At 40.3% G+C, this 23,736-nt stretch overlaps 1 protein-coding gene across 3 annotated transcripts in view; it reads left to right on the top strand.

Moving 5' to 3' along the window:
- The window catches only part of LOC114154231 (uncharacterized), a 39,152-nt gene that overhangs the window by 7,398 nt on the left and 8,018 nt on the right, over window positions 1-23,736 (top strand). For 2 of the 3 annotated variants that reach the window (XM_028033143.1, XM_028033142.1), the window contains exons 2-5: window positions 11,429-12,408; window positions 18,278-18,329; window positions 19,781-19,901; window positions 21,965-22,107. In XM_028033143.1, coding sequence (XP_027888944.1) covers window positions 11,429-12,408; window positions 18,278-18,329; window positions 19,781-19,901; window positions 21,965-22,107 — 1,296 coding nt within the window. Of the gene's footprint in view, window positions 1-11,428; window positions 12,409-18,277; window positions 18,330-19,780; window positions 19,902-21,964; window positions 22,108-23,736 lie in introns of those variants that run through there. The other variant, XM_028033144.1, reaches the window with a different exon arrangement.

Here is a 23,736-nt window from a genome sequence, read left to right as displayed (position 1 = left end):
GCCCCGAGAACAAGGAGAAACCTTAAAAAATAAAGAAGGTCTCCATATCAGTAAGGAGTCTGTTTGTGTTTATTAGTTAAATTACAGCAGGTGTCAAAATGTTTAAGAGAACATCAGTTGCATACTACGGAAAAGATTTCAGTGCAACAAATTGGCTTCCATGGTCCATTGTTTAGTAAATGCACACAGGTGTTGAGTATAAACATTCTGAATGAATGCTTTTCTAATTGCCACTTTAAGAGGAGAGAAATATGTGAAAAGTAAGCTGCAACTCAGAGGTTTAGATAAATACGACCAGCCGGGTCAGAGCGGACAGGAGTCCAGTAGATAACTGACCGGCTTTTCTGTCTCTTTCCTCAAACACCAGCAGGCGCACAGAGAAGATGGTACTTCCAATGCGTATTGTTCTGAACGGTTCCCAAACAATTTGTATTGATAAGGAAGTGCACCAACTCAGTATCTATTTAGATCACCCACCATTTACGACAGACCGTGGATTATGCTGCATCAGTGATGTATCTGTTTGGGGCAGGAAGTAACTGTGGAACTCGCAGACCATTTTTATCTCATTTCCCAGCTCGGAATTAGTCATCGGTTCAACATGTACCACCTGCTCTGATGTTCCTAATAAAGGTCAAGGAGAGGAATCAGCCAACTTGCCAATATCCTTAATCAGAACCAACACGCAAAGTATTTTAAGCTTTGACAGGGCAGGGATAAAACTGCGTCATTTTGGTGCATTTAATTTATTTTAGTTTGTGAGGCACATTTTTTAGAGCATGAGTTCTTGGAGATGTGTTGTATGAATAATAAACTTGAGCTTGAGAAGTTCAAATCTGAAATCAAAGAGTAAAGAGATGGGAAATCAAAGAAGCAGCCAAGATGTTAGTTTTAACTCTTGAGAAGGTGCAGAGATTTGATCGATTAATCATCTTCTTTTCTTTTTCATGGTTTAATTTGTGGAAAATCTGGATTTTTTTTCTCTAGCAACACACTTCTTAGGTTTCCGTAGTTTAGTTTGACGTTAGCCCTTCCTACAGCTACCATCCTAATTGATGAGCTTTTTTTTTTACAGCTTCCAATTATTGACTTTCCATTCAGGTCAACTCACATTAAAAAAAAGTATTGAAATAAAAGCCAGCTTTCAAGATATTTTCTGTCATTTGTGAAGTGAGGAACAAAAATAGATGATAATCGGAAATCAAATTTTTTTCATAAAAAAATATTATTCTCAAGCCATATTTTCAAGGGCTTAAGAATAAGCCCTGGAAAAGGTGCTCTGGTTAGATGACAGCAAGGTAGCACTTTTTTTGGCTTATGTGCAAAATGCTGTGGGTATTAGTAATTTTTTTTTCTGTCTGGGATGAGAAAAAATGGAAGAGTTGATGGAAAGATAGACGGAGCTAAAGGAAAAGGACAAATGTGAGAATTAGTCTAAAAAGAACTGGAAGGTGAGGCAGTAGGATAACTACACTGCATCTGTGCTTCACAAATGCTCTCCATCCAATCTGACCAAGGTTTGTTTTGCATAGAAAAAAAAAGAAATTGAGTCTCTGGATGTGCAATATGGACTCCGGGTAGCTGAAAATGTATCCCACGTTTTTTCAGATACTGACTTGTTTAAAAATAGAGGAAATAAATGTGTCATTTCACTTCCACTTCACAGTACTTTTGCTAGTTTATCTATATGACAAATTCCAACATGGCAGATTTAAATGTGTGGTTCTGATGTGACAGAAGCAAAAAAAAGTTGCGTGGGTCTGAATTCTTCTGGGAGGACATGTATGGACTTACAGTATATTCAATGAGCTCAGCAGATGCACAATTCCAGCAGATGTTTTGCTAATTGCCGCTGGCTAGTCTGAAGGAGCTGAAAGCAGAGGTGAGGGCTGCTCAGTGAGGCAGAAGCTCTGGAGCTTGGAAACTGCAGCTCTGAAGAGGAGCTTTGTCCTTGAAAGCAGCTCTCGGTCCCACCAAGCATTTTGTGCAGCTGCATGGCTGCAACGGGAGATTAAAGGATTTCTCAAACACGCATGAAAGAATCAAAGCGACACTCCAGGTGTGTTTTTGATGAGTAGATAACATTATAGAATGATGTAAAGCTCAAAAAAGTCAGTTTCTACTTTTTTTTGAGCTTTAACAAAAAAATGTTTCAGACTATTAATTTAGCCAAGCGAGGCTCTCCTGCAACCCTGTAATTATAATTAAAGGCATTCATTGGATATCAAACAAAATTTTGAATTATTTCTTAAAACAGTTTTTTTTTTCTTACCACTGCGGAGAGGAGGTCAGGATTCACCACAGAGTTCCACAGACTCGCTTGACAACGACCACAGCTGCAGCAGCTAGTTTTCTTTTTTTTTATGAGAAAATATGTTAATTGCTTTCAAACCACAGACATGGAAAAGAGGGCTTCTTCTCTCGCCCGCCCGGCCACATATCTGTGCACGTTTTACGAGCGCAGCAGCAATCAATTACGGTTTCCCCCACGCCTCCGGTGACGACCATCGTTCGGTGGCCACTACTGTTATGTGGAGCGAGCCTGTTGTTTTGGGTTCAGAGAGGTCTTTTTATAAGTCCGGTTTTTGTTTTTTGTTGTGTTCGGAAACCTACAGTGGAGTGGACTCGCTTCCACTGATCCAATCTGGAAAAACAAAGAAAAAAGTGTGTGATAAAACCCAGAGCATAGCATCAGGGCCTTTCCACAGCTGTGAAGAGGGACCTCAGGGAGCTCCTCTCCTATCAGAGTTTCTGCATGCAGCTGTGCCAAAAAATCAAAAACTAAACCTAACCTTTTTTTTGTGTGTGTATGTGTGTGTCCTTTTTAATGGTGGCTGTGTCTGTCCTGGTTACAAGAAACTTCATGAGAGAATTGAGTTTTTCCTTCCTTGTCTCTAAGGACTTTAGGAGAACTTGCAAGGTTTCTTTGAATAACCAGGAAAATTCCTGTATGTTTGTTGAACTCCAAGAAAAAATAGTTTTTAAAAAAAATCGAATTAGAGGCAGTCGTAATTTTGTTACATTCACACAATTGCATAATTCCTCTTATTTATTTATTTCAGATTTTTTTTCTGTCCTCTCTGAGGATTTCTTTACAAAATCTGTTTCAGTCTTGGATGTTAGTTTGGTTCATCCAAAATATGAACAAAATGACAATTGACAAAACTAAAATTTGTCATTTGCGTCCAGGATTTCACACCGACCCTCGTTGAACTGAAAGGTGAATCTACAAATTACATTTTTTATTTATATTTTGCTACATTTTTGCTGTTTCTTGCCGTTGCTTCCTCCACATATCATGGATGATTGTAATGCCTCCCGCGTGGATCGCGCTTTCTGAAGCAGAAGCCTGTGAGGCGGTGTCACTCTTCTCCTCTAGTAAACAGGGCTGCTGAGGATTCCTGCCCCCTTACAGGGGCCTGCCTGCCTGTTTGTGAGCCAGTCTGAGAGTGTTTGTGCATGAAGGCTTGTGTGACGGCGTGCGTGTGTGTCCGTGCGTGCTATACGCTAACAGTATTTCAGCAGAAGGTGGCTCATGTTGCAGAGTTTTCACGGCAGCGTCACCAGCCTGGGTGGTTGCAAAAAAACAAAAAAGAAGAAAGCATTGTGCAGCAAACAGGGCAGCTTGATGGTCTCAGTTGTAAAGTAGAGGGTTGTTTACATGTAAAGTGCTGGACCTGGTGTTTTCATGACCTGCAGTTGAAACCAGAAGTTCTGATTGAACTGTTTCAATCAGAAATAGTTTCTGATTGAAATCAGAAACATAGTTACACTCCAAAATCATAGAAAATGATTTCTATTTGCTGTAATTGATAGCAATTATCAAAAATATATACCTCGAGCTTAAGTATATATTTATATATACTTCTCAAACTAAGTGTTTGAGAAGATGGAAAGGTAAAAAAAACCCCCCCAAAAACTGTCAGTTGATCAAGTTTATTTGTATAGCACATTTCAGTACCAAAGCAGTCCAAAGTGCTTTATATCATAAAAATAAAGTAATAAAGCAGCACACAGTCACGGATTGAGCAACCATTAACAACCATTACATTTTGTTGAGTGGCATCATCAAAATCATCAACACACATCAAACACGATGGTCAATGTTCCATTTATTATGGCTCAAAAGCAAGAGGGTTCTTTTAGTTTTGATTTAAAGGAACTCAGTGTTTCGGCTCTTTGGCAATTTTCCAGAAGTTTGTTCCAGATCTGTGGTGCGTAGAAGCTGAATGCTGCTTCTCCATGTTTGGTTCTGGTTCTGGGGATGCAGAGCAGAACCAGAACCAGAAGACCTGAGAGATCTGAATGGTTGATACAACGACAGAAGATCTTTATTATATTTTCGTACTAATGATTTATAAACTATCAACAGTGTTGTAAAGTCTATGCAGCCAAATCAGCCAAGATGTGAAGAAGAGAATTGTGGAAAAGTCTGGTTCATCCTTGGTAACAATTTCCAGATGCTAGAAGGTGCTGCATTCACCTGTTTAAACAATTACACAAAAGTAAAGAGACGATGGGAATGCCCAATGACCTTACAGCTCAGGAAGTAGATGAGTTCTTCGTCCCAGAGTTTAATTGGTTCTGGTCCACAATGTGCTGCTTGATCCCAGAACAAAAGATCTTGTGAAGATGCTGGGTGAGGCTTATGAGACGTGACTTTGATTATTCACAGTGAAACTTGTCTTGTACCGACATGGACTGAAAAGCCGTTCGGCAAGGAGGAAGACATCAGCCCAAAAGGACAAACCCATTTGTGTATGGATGCAGTTTAACAGCAATTATACCAAATAATAAGGAAATGTATGCAAGGAATGTATTCCATTCTGAATTTAATGGAATTAGTACACCATGTTCCAAATTATTATGCAAATTGGATTTAAGTGTCATAAAGATTACATTTTTTGTTGTGCTATTAAATTTATAGATGATATTGTGTGTCAGGGCTCTTTGAATCACTATAATTAATTTCAGAGAGCTGGTTGATTAGTTTGTCTGGTGAGCTCAATTAAAGGAAATCTACTTAAGAAGGATGTTCCACATTATTAAGCAGGCCACAGGTTTCAAGCAATATGGGAAAGAGAAACTGACGAAAATCATCAGATAGTGTTGTGCCGTATGACAAGGTATGAAAACATTAGATATTTAACGAAAAATGAAGCGTTGTCGTACTGTGAAGAGATTTGTGGCTGATTCAGAACAAAGATGGGTTTTGTACAGATAAAGGCAAAATGAGGAAGGTTTCTGTTAGACAAATTCATCGGATTAAGAGAGCAGCTGTTAAAATGCCCTTACAAAGCAGCAAACAATTATTTGAAGCTGCTGGTGCCTCTGGAACCTCAAGGTGGAGGATCCTCCAGAGGCTTGAGGTGCATGAAGCTACTATTGGGCCCCTAACCAGAGCTCACAAGCAGAACCGGTCTCACTGGGCCCAACCGTACATGAAGATTAATTTTCAAACAGACTTGTTCACTGATGACTGCTGTGCAACCTTGGATGGTCCAGATGGATGCAGTAGTGGATTGGTGGTGGATGGTCACCATGTCCCAACATGGCTGTGACGTCAGCAAGAAGGTGGTGGAGTCATTTTTTGGGCTGAAATCATGGGGAGAGAGAGAGAGAGATGGTCGGCCCCTTCAGAGACCCTGAAGGTGTGAAAATGACCTCAGCAAAGTATATGAACTTTCTGACTGATCACTTTCTTTCATGGTTCAAAAAGAAGAGCCGTACCTTCAGTAGCAAAATCATCTTTATGCATGACAATGCACCATCTCATGCGGCAAGGAATACCACTGTGTCACTGGCTGCTATGGGCATAAAAGGAGAGAAACTCATGGTGTGGTCACCATCCTCCTCTGACCTCTGACCTCAACCCTATTGAGAACCTTTGGAGTTTCCTCAAGCAGAAGACCTGAGGGTGGAAAGCAGTTCATATCAAACCAGCAGCTCTGGGAAGGTTTTCTGACATCCTGCAAAGATTCAAGCAGAAACTTTCCACAAACTCACAAGTTCAATGGATCAAGAATTGTGCTGTGATATCAGAGAAGGTTCTATGTTAACATGTAACTTGGTCTGTTAAGATGTTTTTGATTGAAATAGCTTTTGATTTTAGTACATGTGACCATCTAATGCTGCACATTCAAAGAATGACCGTTTGCAGTTCTTTATAATCCATAAAATGTTTAGAAAATCTGCTGTGCATAATAATTTGGAACAGTGCATTTTGAGCTTTTTATTAAAAAAAAATACTGTTCTCATGGGGAGCTTTGTTCAGTAAAATTTGATTTATACTGTATTAGTTCATGACTTGAAAATTATACTGACCATCATTTGCATTGACCATTTAAAAAAATCTGAGAAAATATCACTTGAATAATAATTTGGAACACGGTGTAAACAAATATTCTTTCTCCAATTTGAGGCATTGAGCAAATAGAAATACGTTTAGTGATTCTAACTGACCTAAGACAAGAGACACGTTTGATCTGACGTTAACTTCAGACAGAGAAAAGGTGGGCTTGTGTCCTTTTATTAGATGTATGAAAACTTGTAGGTTCAGTTGTATACATTGGAAGCATATTTTTTCCTTCTTAGGTGCACTCAGCTCTTACACCAGCTCAATCAGAAACCTAGTTACAAAAACAAATCAACCCTCTCGGAGATAACCGCATCTTTTCAGATGTCCCACTGAATGAGACGTTTCAGGCCGTCATGTCCTCTGCTGACCTTCCCCTGCCCAGGGACGCACCTACTGCCACCAGCCCAACTGGGACACAAGCGCCCTAGCTGGTTCTTACATAAAGTTCCAACTTGCACCTTATTAGCATCACTTCATTAAAATATGATCCAGCCAGCCTGCCCATTTGTGGAGTGGCTCACTAAAACAGCACTGCGGCCTCATTGTTTTGCCATGAGAAAAGGCATCCTGGAATAATTAGCGGCCTGCCAGTGGAATGGCCTGTGATGTAACAGAACTGAGATGTTTGGCATTATAAGAATGCCCTATTTCCACTCGCCACTGTTGCACTTCAGAGTCCTTTCATGTGTAGTCTACCATGCACGTCCCAGTGAGCAGTGGACCTCCCAGCCAGGGAGAAATGAGATGGTCTCATCACTTACACAGCTGTCTTTTCACCGCTACCCAGTCCAGGCTGGACAATATTTGCTGCCTCTTCTTGTCTCGTTGACCATCTGCTATTTCGTTTTGGCTGACAAAAGCAGCCCATTTGTTTTTTTGTTTATGTTTTAAATCCAAAAAGCAGCACTTTGTCCTTCCTTTCCACCATAATAATTCAAAGTGGTTTCCCTCATTGCTCAATTCTGCTGCAAACACCTAAATCAGCATACCCTGTAACGATAACTTCCGGTGCTCTGGCAGGCCAAGCGAAGCATGCCAAGCGCTAATGTAATTACATTTAAGTGCGTTCCAAAGGAGTACCGGCAACGGCTAACTTGACATCAGTGCGCGTGGTTCCTTTTCAAAGTCGGCAAATGTTTCATTTCACCAGTTTTAATACGACTCCTGTCCCAGAGACGGCGGGGTCGTCTACGACAACGGTATGTCTGTTTGTAAATGTAATTAGCAAAGTATGCAAGGGAAGTAAGCTTGTTAAATTGCTGCATAGCTGGTCAGCCACACACTTTCCCATTGCAACTCTTGGAAAGTCAGTTGGAGCTAACAAATATGTCTGACATGCCTTCTCCAAGACCCGCGTCGCAACTTCTAATGCCTGCACTTCCATTGCGCATAAGTTGGTCAGAGGCTGTAGTTCAGTGCAAGATAATTTTGCACAAAGATTCGACTTGCAGCTTGCTGTATCTCCAGCTGTTGTTCTCACTGAAGCAGAGCGTTGCGTGGTTACGAGCAGACACTTGGGGTGTAAGGTCGAGGTTTGTGCATAAAACACTTTGGGTTCAACTTACAGCATAGTGTGCTTTTGATAAGACAATCCAACCACATTTGAAGAACACTCCTAAACAAACGGTCATCACAAAGACCAGGGATCACAGCAGACGTTACGAAGAAGTTTTAAATTTGGATTATAAATCAATATCTCAAGTATTGGTTTACTTCGTCATCCGAAAATGAAAAGAGCGTAGCACGACTGAAAAGCTATGAAGACATTGCTGTCCACCTTAACTCAAAGGCTTGGATTGGAGTACATTAATCAGAGAAACAGCCAAGAGGTCCCTGGTAGCTCTGAGGGAGCTGCAGAGATACACAGCTCAGGTGGGAAAAGCTGTTGACGGGACGACTATGCATTTGATCATTTTGACTTTTATGGCCGAGTGGAAAGTAAAGCAATGTCGATTAAAGGCAACAAAAGTGGCCAATGTTTGGATGGTCCACAATGTTCAAATACCAGCAGCAGCAGGTGCAGTGAGAGGTGGATTTGGAAAGTATTGACCTTGGAGGTCTAAAACACAGTTTCAAACCACGTTTTTGTAAGCGATGTAGAGAACCGTCTGTCATTTTCCTTTCACTTTGCTATTAAGTACTGCTTAATCCCAACAGGTTACGTTCAAGTGCGTGCTTGTAATATGACAAAACTGGCAACAGTTCAACGAGCGTAAATACTTCCTAGATTTTTAGAGCACCTCGTGAAATTGTTCGGAAATTATATCAACAGACTCATTTTCACAACTCGTCAGCTCCACTTAATTTATGGAACCTTTTTTTTTTTTTTTTGTCAAATGTATTTCAGCAAGCTGCCCCGTCTTTCTGTAAGACATAAACAGCCTGAATCCCTGTTGAACAGCCCACACATATCATTCTAACTGTACTGTTGTAAACATGCTAACGGAGGCCATGAAGTGTTTTCACGTATTTCTTTACGAGGTCGGACCTCATAAAAAAAAAATATATATTTTTAGCTGAAATATGATGAACTCAGAAAAGTTTGGCAATGACCACTCAGATTTCTGGATACACACTTTTGACTTCTCTAATATTATTGCTGATGATATTCCTGTTTGGCCTTGTCTTAATACACATCCAAGTGCCCCAAACTCCCAAACACATGCTTTTATGAATGTGCTAACAAGCGATCAGGTAATGAAGTTAATTTGTTGAGTAGCCCCTAGTTGTATTTTGATGGAATTTTGTGCATCAATATTAGCTTATAATTCACAAACAATGAGGCAGGAGCAAAAAAAAAAAAAAAAAAAAAAGCTAGCTTGTTGAGAACTCTTATTAAACAAAAAAAAACTTCCAAGCTTCAATTTAGGAGCAACATGAACGTTTTTGTGGAACTACAGAGCAGCCTCGTCTACTTTTCTTCCTGTCTCGAACGCAAGTGTTGCTGCAGGGTGTTGAGTTTGTTACCTGTCTGGCGAGGGAGGGGGGTCTCCTCGTCTGGGGCTTTCCCACAGTTAAGAACCGAGGTGAGCAGGAAGCCTCATAAACGCACAGCTCCCCTACAAAGGTCTGGTTTTCGGCTCCCCGGACCAATAAACATCTATGCCTACGCTTAGGGCCAGGACCCCTTTTAAATCTCCATACACCTGGGAAGAATTACTGCCAGTGGGGTTTGAAGGAATGCCCCCAAAAGGTCACCAAGGCCAGCCACACAGGCAGCACGCAGGCTTTTGGTACACAGGCAGAGTTGAATAGTTCAACTCCAAGATGGTTCATATGAGTGAGCAAATCAAGACTACGGCTTGATTTGGCCTCGTTATATTTTATCAGATCAATGTCATTGATTGCCATTAGATTGAATTTCAAACAAAACACTCATTTCAAGATCGCGACTATACAAAAACATATCATTTAACAGTTGTACTTGTAGGGCAGAAATAATAAGAGATATGAGAATCTCGTTTTAATTTTTAAAAGGCAAAAAAAAAACCCATTGTTGATTTGGGAGTGTGTGCTTTTCCTACTTGGCTTTAACGCCGTCCCATTTCACTTATTAATTTATATACTTCACATAATGGGACGAATGTTTTATCTGTTTATTAATATTAGTCTTCAATATGGGCATGCTGTGGCTGATTTTAAGAATATTTTACTGAATCCTTCCCTGAAAATACACAATCTTAATCCAGACAGTCAGTGTAATCTAATTTCATACCAATTTCTAAATTTTCTTTTATTTCCGTGTTGCTGGGGGAAGTTGTCTTTCTTTTGCGCTTGCAGTTTGTAAATCAGTATGATATTACTGGACGTTCTTAGTCTAGTCAATGCAGAAATTACACTTTTAAAAGTCATAAATGATCTTTTACTGCTTCATGGAATCCTACCACCTTGACACATTGAGACATGAGCTTTTGATGCAGTAGACCACAGCATTATTTCTTATCCATGGATTAAAGGAGGAACATTGCAGAGGTTTAAGTCTTAATCGATTGACAGAATTTTTGCAGCCACACAAGAAGACACACTCTCTTCAGAAACTCCTCTCTCATTTGGTGTACCTCAGGGGTCCGTATTTGCACCTGTTCTTTTTTTTTATCCAATTTTTTTAATTGAATAAGTATTTCTTTATAAAAATGCCCAGTCACATTTTGTTTCATCGCTATGCAGATGACAAATATGTGTATTTATGAATGAAGCATAATGCTAAATCACCTCTGAAAGCCATTTTGAAACATTTTCTAATTTTCTAAGAATAGATAAAACTAAATCAAACTTAGTCCTATTTATTTTTTTTAAACTTATAATTATGATCTTGACCCTTTGAGTGATTTTGCTTGCCCTTTTCTGGAAACCTTGACAGGATTTTGGACTCTGTCTTTAAAACTCGCTTTTTTCAGTTATGGGTAATTGCAAAGATTAATGCTGCATTTATTTAGTGCTCTTGAAAAAGTCATGTGTCTTTTCTTGTGTTTGGACTGTTATTTATGTTGGTGTCTGACTACCCAAAGTCCTGTATCTACTCTGCAAGAACCGAGAAACCCAAAGTTGTAGGACAAGAATGATATTATTATTGTTTAGCGGCTCTAGTCTGGAAATTCTTGGGACACGATATGGACAAGCTCTTTTCTCATGTGGCGTCCCGACAGCTGTTGTGTGCATGGCCAGAAATAGGGCCTATGAAAGGAGCCATGAAGATTTCCTTGGAGCGCTGCACTTGAGATTCTCAGAAAGTACAAAATGTGCTGACCAGAACAAACATTTTCTGTTCTTGCCACTTTGACTAAACAAACCAATTTCTCAGTTGTTGTGGGAATATGCTCAGGCTTTCAGTGACGTTTTAACTCTTGAAACTCCATTGAGATTAAAAAGATAACGGAGACCAGGTCTCCGTGGCAGCTGTTATTGTCTCTAAACTTGCTTTGTTCATTTTTAACAATGATGCTAACAATGATGCTAGATATCTTTGACATAGATATCTTTTTTGGAAGATTTACTGCAGGCTTAAGTGAAAATGTGATCTTCTTACCGCCGGGAGAAAGCAGAATGACTTGTATTTATTATGTTTTTCAGGTGTACTTTGACTGCGGTGCCAGGGTGGATGTGGTGGACGTTCAGGGCCTCATTTTGTCTCCTGGCTTCCCCTACAACTACTCCTCTGGTACTCACTGTGTTTGGCAGTTTGTTGTTCCAGTCGATTACCAGCTTGTTCTGGAGATATTTGACTTTGACGTCTTCGAAAGTCACGATTCCGAAGCTCAGTACTCTGCTTTCTCTAATTTTGAAGAAGAAGACGAAGAGGCAGCAGCAGAGGAAAGAGGGAAGGTCACCCCTACCGGCTTATCTGCTAACAAAAACTTGTCGGCAGCCGCAAAACCAGCGCTTCAGAGCACAGGGGGTCTTTTAAAGACTTCCCGAGATGGTGTTCCTAATCAAGTCGTGGTCCAGGAACAGTCTACAAAAATGGAGATTGCCAAAGTTTCAAATTCTGCCAAAAGATCTGCAGACCTGTCCTCTAGTCTGTCTTCATTGGCCCCTTCTTCCCTCCTTCTCCTACCTGGTGCTGCGCCACCTGCAGACAAGGTCAACAACTCCATCTCTGCCTCTCCCTCAAATGAAAATCTCAGTCCCACTTTGAACCCAAGCGCGGTTATGGAGGACACCACCTATGGCTCACCACCCTCCACAGGAACTCCTCCTGTGAGCCCTGAAACTCAGCAGTCCATCTTTGACGCCTGCCCCCACGACGTCCTCTACATCTCAGACCTCATCACCTTTTCTTCTAGGTTCTGCGGGTCCAACCGCCCTCCCAGCAGCCAGCTGGTTTTTGGCTCAAGCCAAGAGATGGTGGAGGTCATCATGGAGCTGATCACCACCACCCACTGGGGACGCGGATTCGCGCTTCTGTTCCACTACCACAACCTGACCGAGCCGGGAGGGGACCAACGAACCACGTCCCCGTCAGGCGGCAAGGTGGACTCCCTTCTTACCGCTGTGAGCGGAGCCGCATTCTTCGCTCTGATACTCACGACTGTACTCTGCATCATTTTCAGGTAACAGAAGCAACCAAACAATTTAAACCACTGGTAATGGTGCCTAGAAAAAGGCTTAATGGAACAGTTAATTGATCTTAATACAGTCGGTGGTTTGTGTTTGACACTGGAAGGTGCAGAAATTCACCGTCTAAAAGTTTCTCGCAGTTTTCATTGGCAAGTTCGTTCCTTGGAAGATGAGTAACTGGAGTCTCTAAATTAACTTAATGTGAAATAATAAACAACTTTCAGTTTTGCTAACTGTTTTTTGTTGACTGATTAATTTGGAACGATAGAGGAAAAGATGGATGCATACACTAATCAGAATTTTACAACCAATTTCCGATTTACATTAATACCAATATTAGTTGATTTTTTATATCTCTTTATAAGTCTTAAACAACATTAAAAAACCAAAATATTTATTTTTATGTTAATTAATTATATTTTGAGTAGAAGTGATGACCCTCTATGTGAGAGAGCAGCTTCTGTAAAGGAAGGTTTTACAAAAACAAAGGCAAAAATGATTTTGAGTTAGCTTCAGCATCTTTTGCTAGCGATTAGCAATATTAGCATTAGCAACCTGAACTTGTTTCTTTAGGTGTAGTCCGTAGAGAATGCAGAACCTTATGCTAGCATGAAGATTTCCAAGGTGTATGTTTGAAATGTTTCAGTCTCAAGCACACACCTTGTTCCATAACAGACAGAGACAGAGTTAAAAAAAAACACTTGTTATTGCTGTGAATATGACGCCACATACTTTACTATCAAAAATGTTCTTCCTGGTAGATGGCCCTGCTTCGTACCTGAAAAATCTGTGTGAAAAAACAAACAATACTGCGTACACAAAATGGCTAAGGAACCTCAGAAATCATTATGAGTCTTTCAAAAATGTCAAAATCTACTCAACAAATCAAATTTTCATAAGAATTATAATAAAATTGGATTAGGGCTAATTATGGTGTCTTGGAAGGAGTCAAAATCCAAATGCAAATGCAAAACCAATACATGAGGCCTCAGTTAATATGGCGAGTTCAGTTTGTTCCCTAGTGCTTTGATTTCCAAATCAAAAAAGTCAAATAGAGCATCGAACGCAGTAAAATCCCAGCATGGAAAGTCAGAATTTACTATCCAACATGGCTGCCATGCATTTAAAATGTGGTAAAAGTGAAGAACTAATTGTTCATCAGTACTTCTGATGGGTTGTATCTCAGTAAACCTGTTTTGTAATGCATTGTTTTTGGTGTTTACAGTAATTTCTAGCATCGCAACAGGATGCTAGCAACAAGATAGCAAAACCTGCAGTTTTTTTTTTTACTCTAGATTCACTGATGTGATGTCTCGCCCAGGTCAGAGCTCTGACTTATGTGGCAAATTGAACACAGCGATGTAACCCAGAGAGAGATTCACAAGATCTGAACTCCTGCATCTCCTGCTGCGTAGCTCGACAGAAAATGCACAAACTCTGGCCTGCGTCGTCGCACCCCTGTAATGTTGACTCAGCTGGGCGCCTCGGTGCCTGATGTGGTGACCTTTGGCGATTAGCTGGCTTTGGGTGCGGCGGTGCGTCTTCCTTGATGTCGGCTTTTCTCACCAAACACCGAGAGGGCATTCAAGGTGCAGCACCTGGCATCAATTCCAGCGCCACAAAACCAGAAAGGCAGGATGAAAGCAAAGGGCGGGTAACTGAGCGTCTAGAGGAACAACCGGGAGAGCCAGAGCCCAGTATGAGTTTGGTAGCAGTACCATTCAAAGGCTGCTATATAGGTGTAAATTACATTTGTTCCCAGCCCCAAATAAGTGGAGCTAATCTTAAGAAAACGTAATACTATCCGTTCTGACGGAGCTGATTGTTTTACCCCCTTGCTGTCGATGGGTCTGAACCTCTGGAAGGGTTTACGTTTGTGCCTGTAATAATCCTCAACTTTCTGAAAGAATTTGAGCCGCTTGGTACGTCGGTCCCTCTGCGAGCACAATAACTCTGCAGGCTCTCACTTTATAAGGCCAGTAAAATTAGAAACACGTGTTCCATAAAAAGGAAAGTGTATATAGCAACAACAACAACACCACAAACGCGGACGCACGAACACGCGTTAATATGCAACTCCAAACGCAAAAGCTCAGTAGCTGTTTTTGTTGTTGTTTTGTTTTTGTTTTCCCTCCTGATGTTCCCTATTAATTTATACGAGTTCACTGAACCAGCTGGCACCAAGCCAGGCTAGTCAGGCACAATCCTGCAGGTTTTAAGTAGCACTGAGTTCACCTTCAAAGGTGAAAATCGTTAGGAAACAGCCAGAGGTGGATGAGGGTATCCACAGGGGTTGCTCTCTGTTTACTGGTGACAGCTAATGAACTCACTCAGCTGTGATATTCACTTTTAATAAGAGCCTACATGCCTGTGTATTTCATACTTCACTGGGTCAAATAAATCTCAAAACGGGGAGGAAAGTTAGACACATACTCCAGAAAAGACTGACAATGTACTCCATCCTTTAAGAATATTAATAACAATGGCCATGTGTATGGGGGGGGGGGGTACTATTCAAAAATATATTCCCTCCCCTTGAAGTTTTTCACATTTTTCAACAACCATCAATGTATTTTATTGACGTTTATGATATGACAAAACAACACAACGTGGTGCATGATTGTGAAGGAGGATTAAAGAATCTTGGGTTCTTCCACATTTAAAAAAAATAATTTTTTTTTATAAATACTTCTGAAAAGTCAACCTGATACCGCTAAATTAAACCCGGCGCATTCAAGTGTAACGGGTACCATAGCGACAGCACCGCTGTTGACAGATATACTCCTGAAGAACAGGAGAAAGACGAGGAAACGGCTTGTTAACCTCAAGTGTCATGCAGCAATTTATTCAAGTTTTACATCCAAACATACTTGTTGTATTGAGTTTCTTTCTTTACAGTTTATATATTCAAAGTTTAACCTTTTTAATACATTTCAGTGTCCATAAGTGACAAAAACAAACATCTTTTAGCGACAAAACAAACATCTCTTTCCTAAACACATATCCACTCATTCTTCTTCTTAGCTTTCTAAGCTGTTTATCCCAAATGAAACACATTAGACAGTGGTTACATTAACCAGCTACTTTTTAACTTAAGACAGTACTGCATTTGACCGTCAATAAACTAAAGTCCTTAATAGAACCAAACATCATTTTTAAAGTGGCTTTTTTTCCATCCTGAATCCTAATGGTAAAAGAACTATTTTAACACTGGTGGTGGGGACCTTACAAAAGCCAAAACAGAAAAATAGACATAGAGTTCTTCAGTTTCTAACGGTTATTCCAGCATAACCTGAAGTGGGTGAAGCTCATGTATTAAACAGACTTGGCTAATGGCTAATATTAGCATGTACACCGTGCGTAGTTACTTTCTTCGAACACAACGACACAAAGTCAAAAACTGAATAACTAATACAGTACATAACTATTCCAAATACGTTCACAAATATTCCAAATACGTTCCAGCATGTCTAATTACTGGATTAAAAACCTATTCGCATATTTACCCACCTGAAGAACAGGAGAAAGACGAGGAAACGGCTTGTTAACCTCAAGTGTCATGCAGCAATGAGGGAAAATACAAGCAGGACACCAAAACCGCCACCCGCCCCCTGCTGGCGTGGAGTAAATGTTACAAAGCACATTAAAAAGAATATAGAAAAACTCTTCTCCAAAATAAAGTACAGAACTTGTATTAACAATTTCAAGTCATAAACACAAATGTCACACTTTTGTGGTCGCCACACAAGCACCATCAGTTTCCGGCAAATTAGTGAGTAGACTCCACATGTGTGTAATTAATCTCAGCATAAACCCGGCTACTATGTAAGGACGTCAGAGGTTTGAGGCTAACAGAGGCTAACAGTGGACATGAAGGCCAAGCAGACAGGTCGAGGTGAAAGTTATGGAGAGGCTTAACGCACGATTAGGCTATGAAATACAATTTGAACATTTCCCTGAGCTCTGTTCAATCCAAATGGAAAAAGAACGGCACAACGGAAAGAGACCTGAGAAACGATGGACCGCCTAATCTGACAGGGCTGAACATGGAGAGCGTTAATCACCAAAGCAGACGAGAGGCCCTACAGTGAATCTAGAGCAGCTGCTAAGATCCGCAGTTTAAGTTGTCAGGACAACTATTAGCCGCGCACTCCATATATCTGCCCTTTCGTGACAACAAGAAAGCAAATGTTGAAGGAAGGCCATCAGAAGTCTTGTTTGAAGTTTCCCGCTATCCATGTGGGGGACAAAGCAAACAGGGGAGAATGTGTTCTAGTTAGGTAAATTCAAAATGTAACTTTTTGGCCTGCATGAAAAACGCTATGCGGGCGAAGGAGAGGGCGGATTATGGGAAGATGGATGGAGTTAAATACAGGAAAATACTTGAAGGCCTGTTAGGAGATGTAAGTAACTTGAAACTGGACAGAGGTTAATTTTACAGCCTAGGTTTGTTTGTAGGAATGCAAGTTATCAATTAATGAGTTAATCTAAAGTTGATTGATCTCCTCGATGGACTAGCAATTAATTAATAAGCGGCCTTTTTAAAAAAAACAAAAAAAACCACCTGCTTTTCTCTTGTGTCAAAAGGGCTGATCGTCTTTCCATAACACAAAGGGCTACATTATTATTGCACTATATATTATTACATTATTTTGTGTCAGCAGTATTAAACACTGACTAAATAAACATAAAGTCCTTATATACTTTGTGGCAATTAAGTAATATTTGAATGAGTTCTATTAAGGTGAAACTTAAGCAGCTTGTTGAGTTTTTATATTTCAAAACAGAACCACCTAAGTCGCATTTGTCATTAAACACCAAACTCTGTTCAGACCATTTCTCTGAACCGTTCTGGCCTTGTCTAGGGCCGCCATCTTTGTTTCTGTATCAACTGACTTGGCTTCTGGATCACTGGAGGCGCCCTCTGCTGGACGACAGGCAAACTGTAACAGTGAACAACGGTCTAAGCGGATGTTTTGAGTCAATCGATTGGAACTAATTTCAATCTAATAAACCATTAATCAACAATTAGTCAGAAGTCCATTAAGAGCTCGCACTCCTAGTTGGTTGCAGGGAAATGTTAGCATTCCTTTACTGGAACGGTCCATTCAAGTCTAGGGAAAATGAGGCAAACATGATGTTTATGAACTCCGCCAGTCTAGTTTGATGAAGCTTATTCTGTTTAGCTGAGAATAACTGGAAGAATTCAGTCTGTAAATGTGCAGCTCACTGACTCAGGGGTTTGATTACAAACACAGACTACAAGAAAAAAAAAAGTATCGTTTTCCTTCCACTTTCCAATTATACACTACTTAGTGTTGGTCTATCACATAAAAAACCCTGTAAACACATTTAAGATCGTGGTTGTAACATGTCAAAAAATGGTTTTAAGGCAAGGCAAATGTAGGAATAATGCCGATCCTCCTTTATTGGTAATGGAGAGACCGGTTAGAGCTTGTTATCACACATCACAAAGTTTGAAATTCCCACCAGTGAAAAAATGCAACGACAGCTCAGCAACAGCCATTACAGGAACGGTTGGAGACGACTAGAGCGTTTGTGAGAAATCAAGTTTTTGCGGCGCATCTTGCTTCATTATTCAGGGCCACAACAGAACAAATACTGAGTCGGATCGCCACAGGTATGCGGGAGTTATTATACTAAAAGTTAATGGAGGTAATTATATTGCCAGAAAGCTCCCATTTCAGCACAGCTACATGGGACTGTGTCCATTTTTACATTTCTGGTCAAATTGCGAACATCAGAATGGTTTTCCTTCAATAAAAGAAAAGTGCTTTCTCTCACAGATCTGTCTTCAATTAGCACTTGAATTGATTATGGTTATTTTTTTTTGTTTTCCAGACCCAAACTGTGTCCAAAAAGAGCCAGTTCCTGCACGTCCAGCAACTCTGAGGTACAGAAACAAAATGTTTTTTTGTTTTATTTTCCTGAACATCCTCTCTGTTTGGCATTCTATTCTTCTGAAAATTTGGTGCTGGAAATACATGATGCACAAAGCTAACAGTTTTAGTAACTTTTTAGTTGAACTGTGTGTGTGTGGGGGGGGGGAACAACCCCAGACTGTTAAATCCATAAAATTGGAGTCAGGGGCTCCATATTAAGCGCTGATTATTAGAGACTCCATAGGGAGTGAGAGGTGGACCTTGTCTTGTTTAAATCTCTGACGTCAAGGCGCCTGTTGTTTTTCTTTTTTCCATAGCTGTTCGTGTGGTGAAAGAATTTGCGGGATGCCTACGTGTCTGGCACGGAATTTCACAAAAAGAAAGAAAACAAACAAGATTTAGAGATCATTTGCTATTGACAAATCTATTCCTCTTTATATGCTAAAATGTTCTCGTAATATTTTCAAGTGGGCCGTCTTCATCTAAAGACTCTGTTTATGAGAAGGATCAGATGCCGGTCCCTGTTTAAATACGTCTGCTTCTCCTCGCTCATCCCCGTTTGTCTCTCCGCATGAGACTTATCCCCTACCTGCCTTCTTGTCTCTGCTGTCTGATTCATTTGTCAGACATTCCTCTGGAAATGGAGGTTTATCCGGGATCACCGGACATTTCTTTTAATATATTTTCGCTACCGAGGGCCAACGGCGCCTACTTCTGTGGCTCTACCTCACCCACTCCCCACTGAGCCGAACCAGCAGAGGTTCACTCCAGGTCACAGATTTACAACAAAGGCTGTTTGGTAACATTTGCCAAGCCTGCTTTACGGCCTTATTATCCTTATCTGTGTTGTTGTAGTGGAAATTAGACTTTGATTCATTTTTGCTTTTCAACTCTTCAGTCAATGGAAAACGTGATTATAACCAGCTAATTAAAAAAAGGAATATTTATTTTGCTTAAAGCGTAAAAAATCATAATTTTTCACGTCATAAACTAAGTGTGAACAAATGATCTCAAATCATGAGGCAGAGTCATTCAAGACCACCAACTGAATTTGTCTTGACATGTGGAGCACAGCAAAAGCAAAACAAGAGATGAGTACCAATCGGATAAATTTGGTCAATATCCGATCTCCGAACTTTGTAAAGCCGAAAATCATCTTTCCAACCAGAATGAAAAATAAGCATTACCCAGTAAAGACTACATCCAAATACTGTTCTCTCTTCTTCCTTCAGTAACAACTTCCACACTGAAGAGTGTTGCGACCAGTGCGTTATTGATTGGGGAAAAAAGTCCAAATTTACTTTCCAACTTGGCCAGTCAAGTTGGAAATTGTCAGATCCATGGTGAAGCTATACTTTCCAAGATTTCCATGTTTTTTGTTTGTTTTTGTGGGACCTTAACAGAGCACCCAATGTGTTTCAAGCATTGATATGATGAATAATCTGTGTGCATTGTGTTGTAGGTCGCGGAGGGAGTCCAGAGAGTTGCCGCCGAGATCAGTGAGCTCCAGCTGATGGCTGAGAATGAAGCCGGTCCGGAGATGACCGCAGAGCAGGACATCGACAGCAACCAGCCCCGTGCAGGTTGGGAGGTGACACACCTGCACAGATCCATGTATTCCCACAATGTGAATTCCTTAATGACTGAGCAACTACTCTGCTCAGCTATTTACTTAAATTCAACTCTATGATCCCCGGAACCCAAGAGCCGAGGGCCCTTCAAAAGCAAAGCTATTGTGGATGTCGATTTAGATTTATTCACGCCAGTTTTTTTCTTTTTTTGACTTTTGGCTGGAATATTTCATGAATGATAATAACGCCATCAAGGACATAAATCTTTTCATGTGGTCATTGTGCTCATTCAGATGTTAAAGTGTTTCCTCCACGCAGGGCGGGGAAGAAGATCTATCAGTTTGGCTGCGTGGGAATGGATTCTCTGATTTACACGCTGCCTTTTCTTTGCTCTTTCAACAAGTACTCCACTTGTGAAGTGCCAGGGGTTATATGCACGTCTGCCAAACATGTGTTATAATCCTTAAATGAAATCATTCCGTTGTTGTTAATCTCACATTAAAAGAAGAAGAAAAAAGTCCCGCCGTTTTTAATAAAGTCAGCTGAGCCAAAGGTTTAGCATCACAGCAATTCTAGAAAATAAAAGTAACAGAATTATTTATTCACTTGTATTTTTTTTTTAAACTGACCTGTATAATATCCCCTTACTTCCTGTTTCCTGTATTAATATGAAGCAACACATAATTCCGTTTCTCTTAACCATTCACAAAATAAGAAAGACAAGAGAACATGCCAGTCGGGTATAGCAGAAACTATCCTTGTATGTACTTGCCTAAACTTGTCCATATCTTCAGGTAGAGCAGTAATCAAAATGTTTTAAACAGCTGGATCTGTGACAGCCGAGGCTCGATAAATTCACAGCGGTGGCGTTTATGTTAAGGCAAAACCTCACTAAGGTCGCTATCAGAGAAGTGCAGCAAAGCGTTTTATATGGGCTTGTTCAAACTGAACTTTCTGCGGGTCAACCTGTAAAGCACGTGCAAGTGCTCTTTTTATTTTTGCAAAAAATACATGCAGAAACCGTCACAGAGATCCAACAAATCCGCTGGCCTTCAACTTCAAATTCATGAAAGGTCACGACTTGGTGTACTATTATAGTCTGCAAAATATGTAACTGTATATTACAAACATGTTTACAAAACGGATTCACTAAAAGAGATGGCATTTATGATTTGAGAAGATCAGAGATAAAAATAAAAACATAGTGAGAACTAAATAAATGGAGCTCCGTATTTCTGTTGTTGGAACAAATATGTTGAACAATCTGTCTAAAGACACCAAAGAGAGTAGATCAATTTGTACTTTGATGAAAATAATAAAATATAATATATTTAAAACGAATAATGAAGTGTATTGATAGAGTAAAAATTCTATATTTTTTCTTTATTATTATCTATTTATACACATTGCCTATATTGTGTTTAAAGATATATATGGATGCTTGATTGATGTTTAGTTGTTTATGGTTTAGTGAATTGACTTTTGAGAAAAGGGGTTGACTATATAAGTTTCATTTTTCTTCAAACTACTCCTTTTCATTCAAAACGTTTGTTTATGTCAACGTGTGACAATGGGTTCATTTTCAACTGTAAATGAATGAAATAAACAAACAAACTAAATAAATATGCTGCTGATAGTTTCTTAAAATAAGAAACTATTTCTAATTTTAAGTTCTGCCAACCTTTTACCTTTGTTTCCTTTTGTCTTTTACAGTGTTTTCATTTCGAGTGTTCTGAGGAAGTGCTAAGCTAATGCTAGCACAATTACTCTCCTTTATTACAACATATTGAGAATTTGGCTTACTACACACGCCATTGTGGTTCCAGTTAATATTGTTAAGAAACAACAACAAAAAAAAAGGCTGTTTTCCATCTTCAGAAGCTTCCTACTTTGTTTTAAATGCCATTATCTTTGGTGACAAGCCACACAGCTCTTCTGGGTTGATGCAGGTTGCAGATCATTTTACAGAGAACTGCTGCGGCTCGCAAGCTTCCTCCTAGCTGTGAAAGTGTGTCTGCGTGGACACAAAGCCCCTGCTATGTTGCCTAATGGTTTTTCTTTCGGTCTTTCTGCAGTCGCTGCTGAAGGCGATGCGCCCCAGACTGTAGACGTGGAGCTCTCCTGCAGCGGTTTGACTGAACTTGATCTCGGTGCAGATGAGGTTTTCATTGTATCACCAGCTGCTTGCCCAAGCCGGCTGCCCTTCTATCCTTATGCTGTAAGAACCTGTTGGATGTTAACCATAATACCTACTGAACCTTACGAAAACAGTACACACCCTGAGAGACTTTCCAGAACTTGTCCCACAGTCACAGATGTCAATGTGTTTTGGGGGGGGCGGGGGGTTTATTTGATAGACTGACACAAAATAGTGTGTAGACACGTTGCAAAGTGACGCCGTGTGCGCAAACCCCGCCCTCCAGCTCCCTGCTGGAGTGCAAAATACTGCAATGGCTACCGTTGGTTTTAATTGTCAACACTATGACAACTAGACAACAAGATCCAAGGGTATCACATTTCACAGGTCAGGAAAAAGTTTTACTTAAAAATAGCGAGGTACAGGAAAGTAGTTTAGCTATGCTAGCTTGACTTTGACAACTTTAACATGTAGATGTGCTGTGGAATTTGGCGTGTTTCAGTTCAGTAAAATACATTTTAAAAAAGGCGACCCACACACCAACTCTCTGACAGTTCATCAGTAGAGCAGATGTTTAAATTGGCTAATGAACCACTGCTGTGTTCAGAAGATCACTAATTAACAACAGAATTGTTCTACCAAGGCAGGTCGGCTGTGGATAGGAAATAAAAGAATAGTCTTCTGGCCCTCCAGCGCTGTGCGTATCTGCGAAATTTGCGGATACAAACAATAACGTGCCTACAGTTTTGAAGTGGCAGCAAAATTTAAAATTGATACATGTTTTTTTTCAAAATGAGGAGAGAAAAAGTCCTGAAATTTGTGACATGCTTTATTACTCAGCCTCTTTTTCACTACAATTACATCAATAACATTTTAGCAACTGTCAATAAATATGCTTTTCTGATTTGATGCATATTATTACTTTAAAGTTGTATACACAGGATGACCAAAGTCGAAAGCATATGATACGACACACAATTTATTCAAGTCATGAAAACAGGTAACATTTTATGGCAATGACTGGTTTTAAAAGGCTGAGAAACGGCGGCCATCTTGAAAAACAACCGTCATCCTGAAATTCGAGTGGCTCACAGGGAAATATGAAAAACATACAACCCGAGGGGTGAGAACACAAAATTTTAAGCTTGTATTCACTTGAAAATGTTTTTACAGTAATGGGCTGCACTGAAAAGGCCAGGTAATCTACATGGACTCGAAGCACATGTTGCTTTAAGCTAGCTTTAAGAAAGTTAGCTCAGACGTTAGCTTAACCGAAGTTTAAGATAACATCAGTTAGCTTAAAGCAATATAAAGAGATCTTTTTTTTCTCTTCACTTTTGTTGCCAGTGTAGGAGAACGAAACCCCACAGCTCTCCCTGAGCTCCTGACCCCGTTCCTCTCGTAGCACCAGCGCGCTAACGTTGGTTCTCCGATGTGAAATGACGAGCATGGCGCTGAATGCTATCCGCTAACCAGGGCCGCGACACGGCTGTGAATTCCTCACAGTGCTGCCTCACTTTGCACGCTGGTTCAAAGGTCTCGGCCCAAACGCGATGCTGTAAGGACGAGAGCATAAAAAAAAGTTTATGTAATCGCAGCGGCGGACCCCTCAGTTCTGAGTTTCGACCCGCTAATGTGGAAAAGTTCCCAGAACAAATGAACATCGGGAGGTGGCAGAGCATTGGCTTTTCCTTCTCTTTCTTTCTGAAC

This window comes from Xiphophorus couchianus, chromosome 12 (genome assembly GCF_001444195.1).
Source record: "Xiphophorus couchianus chromosome 12, X_couchianus-1.0, whole genome shotgun sequence".
Taxonomy (NCBI): domain Eukaryota; kingdom Metazoa; phylum Chordata; class Actinopteri; order Cyprinodontiformes; family Poeciliidae; genus Xiphophorus; species Xiphophorus couchianus.
Note: the sequence above shows the minus strand (reverse complement) of the source record. Positions and strands in the feature narration are given on the sequence as shown.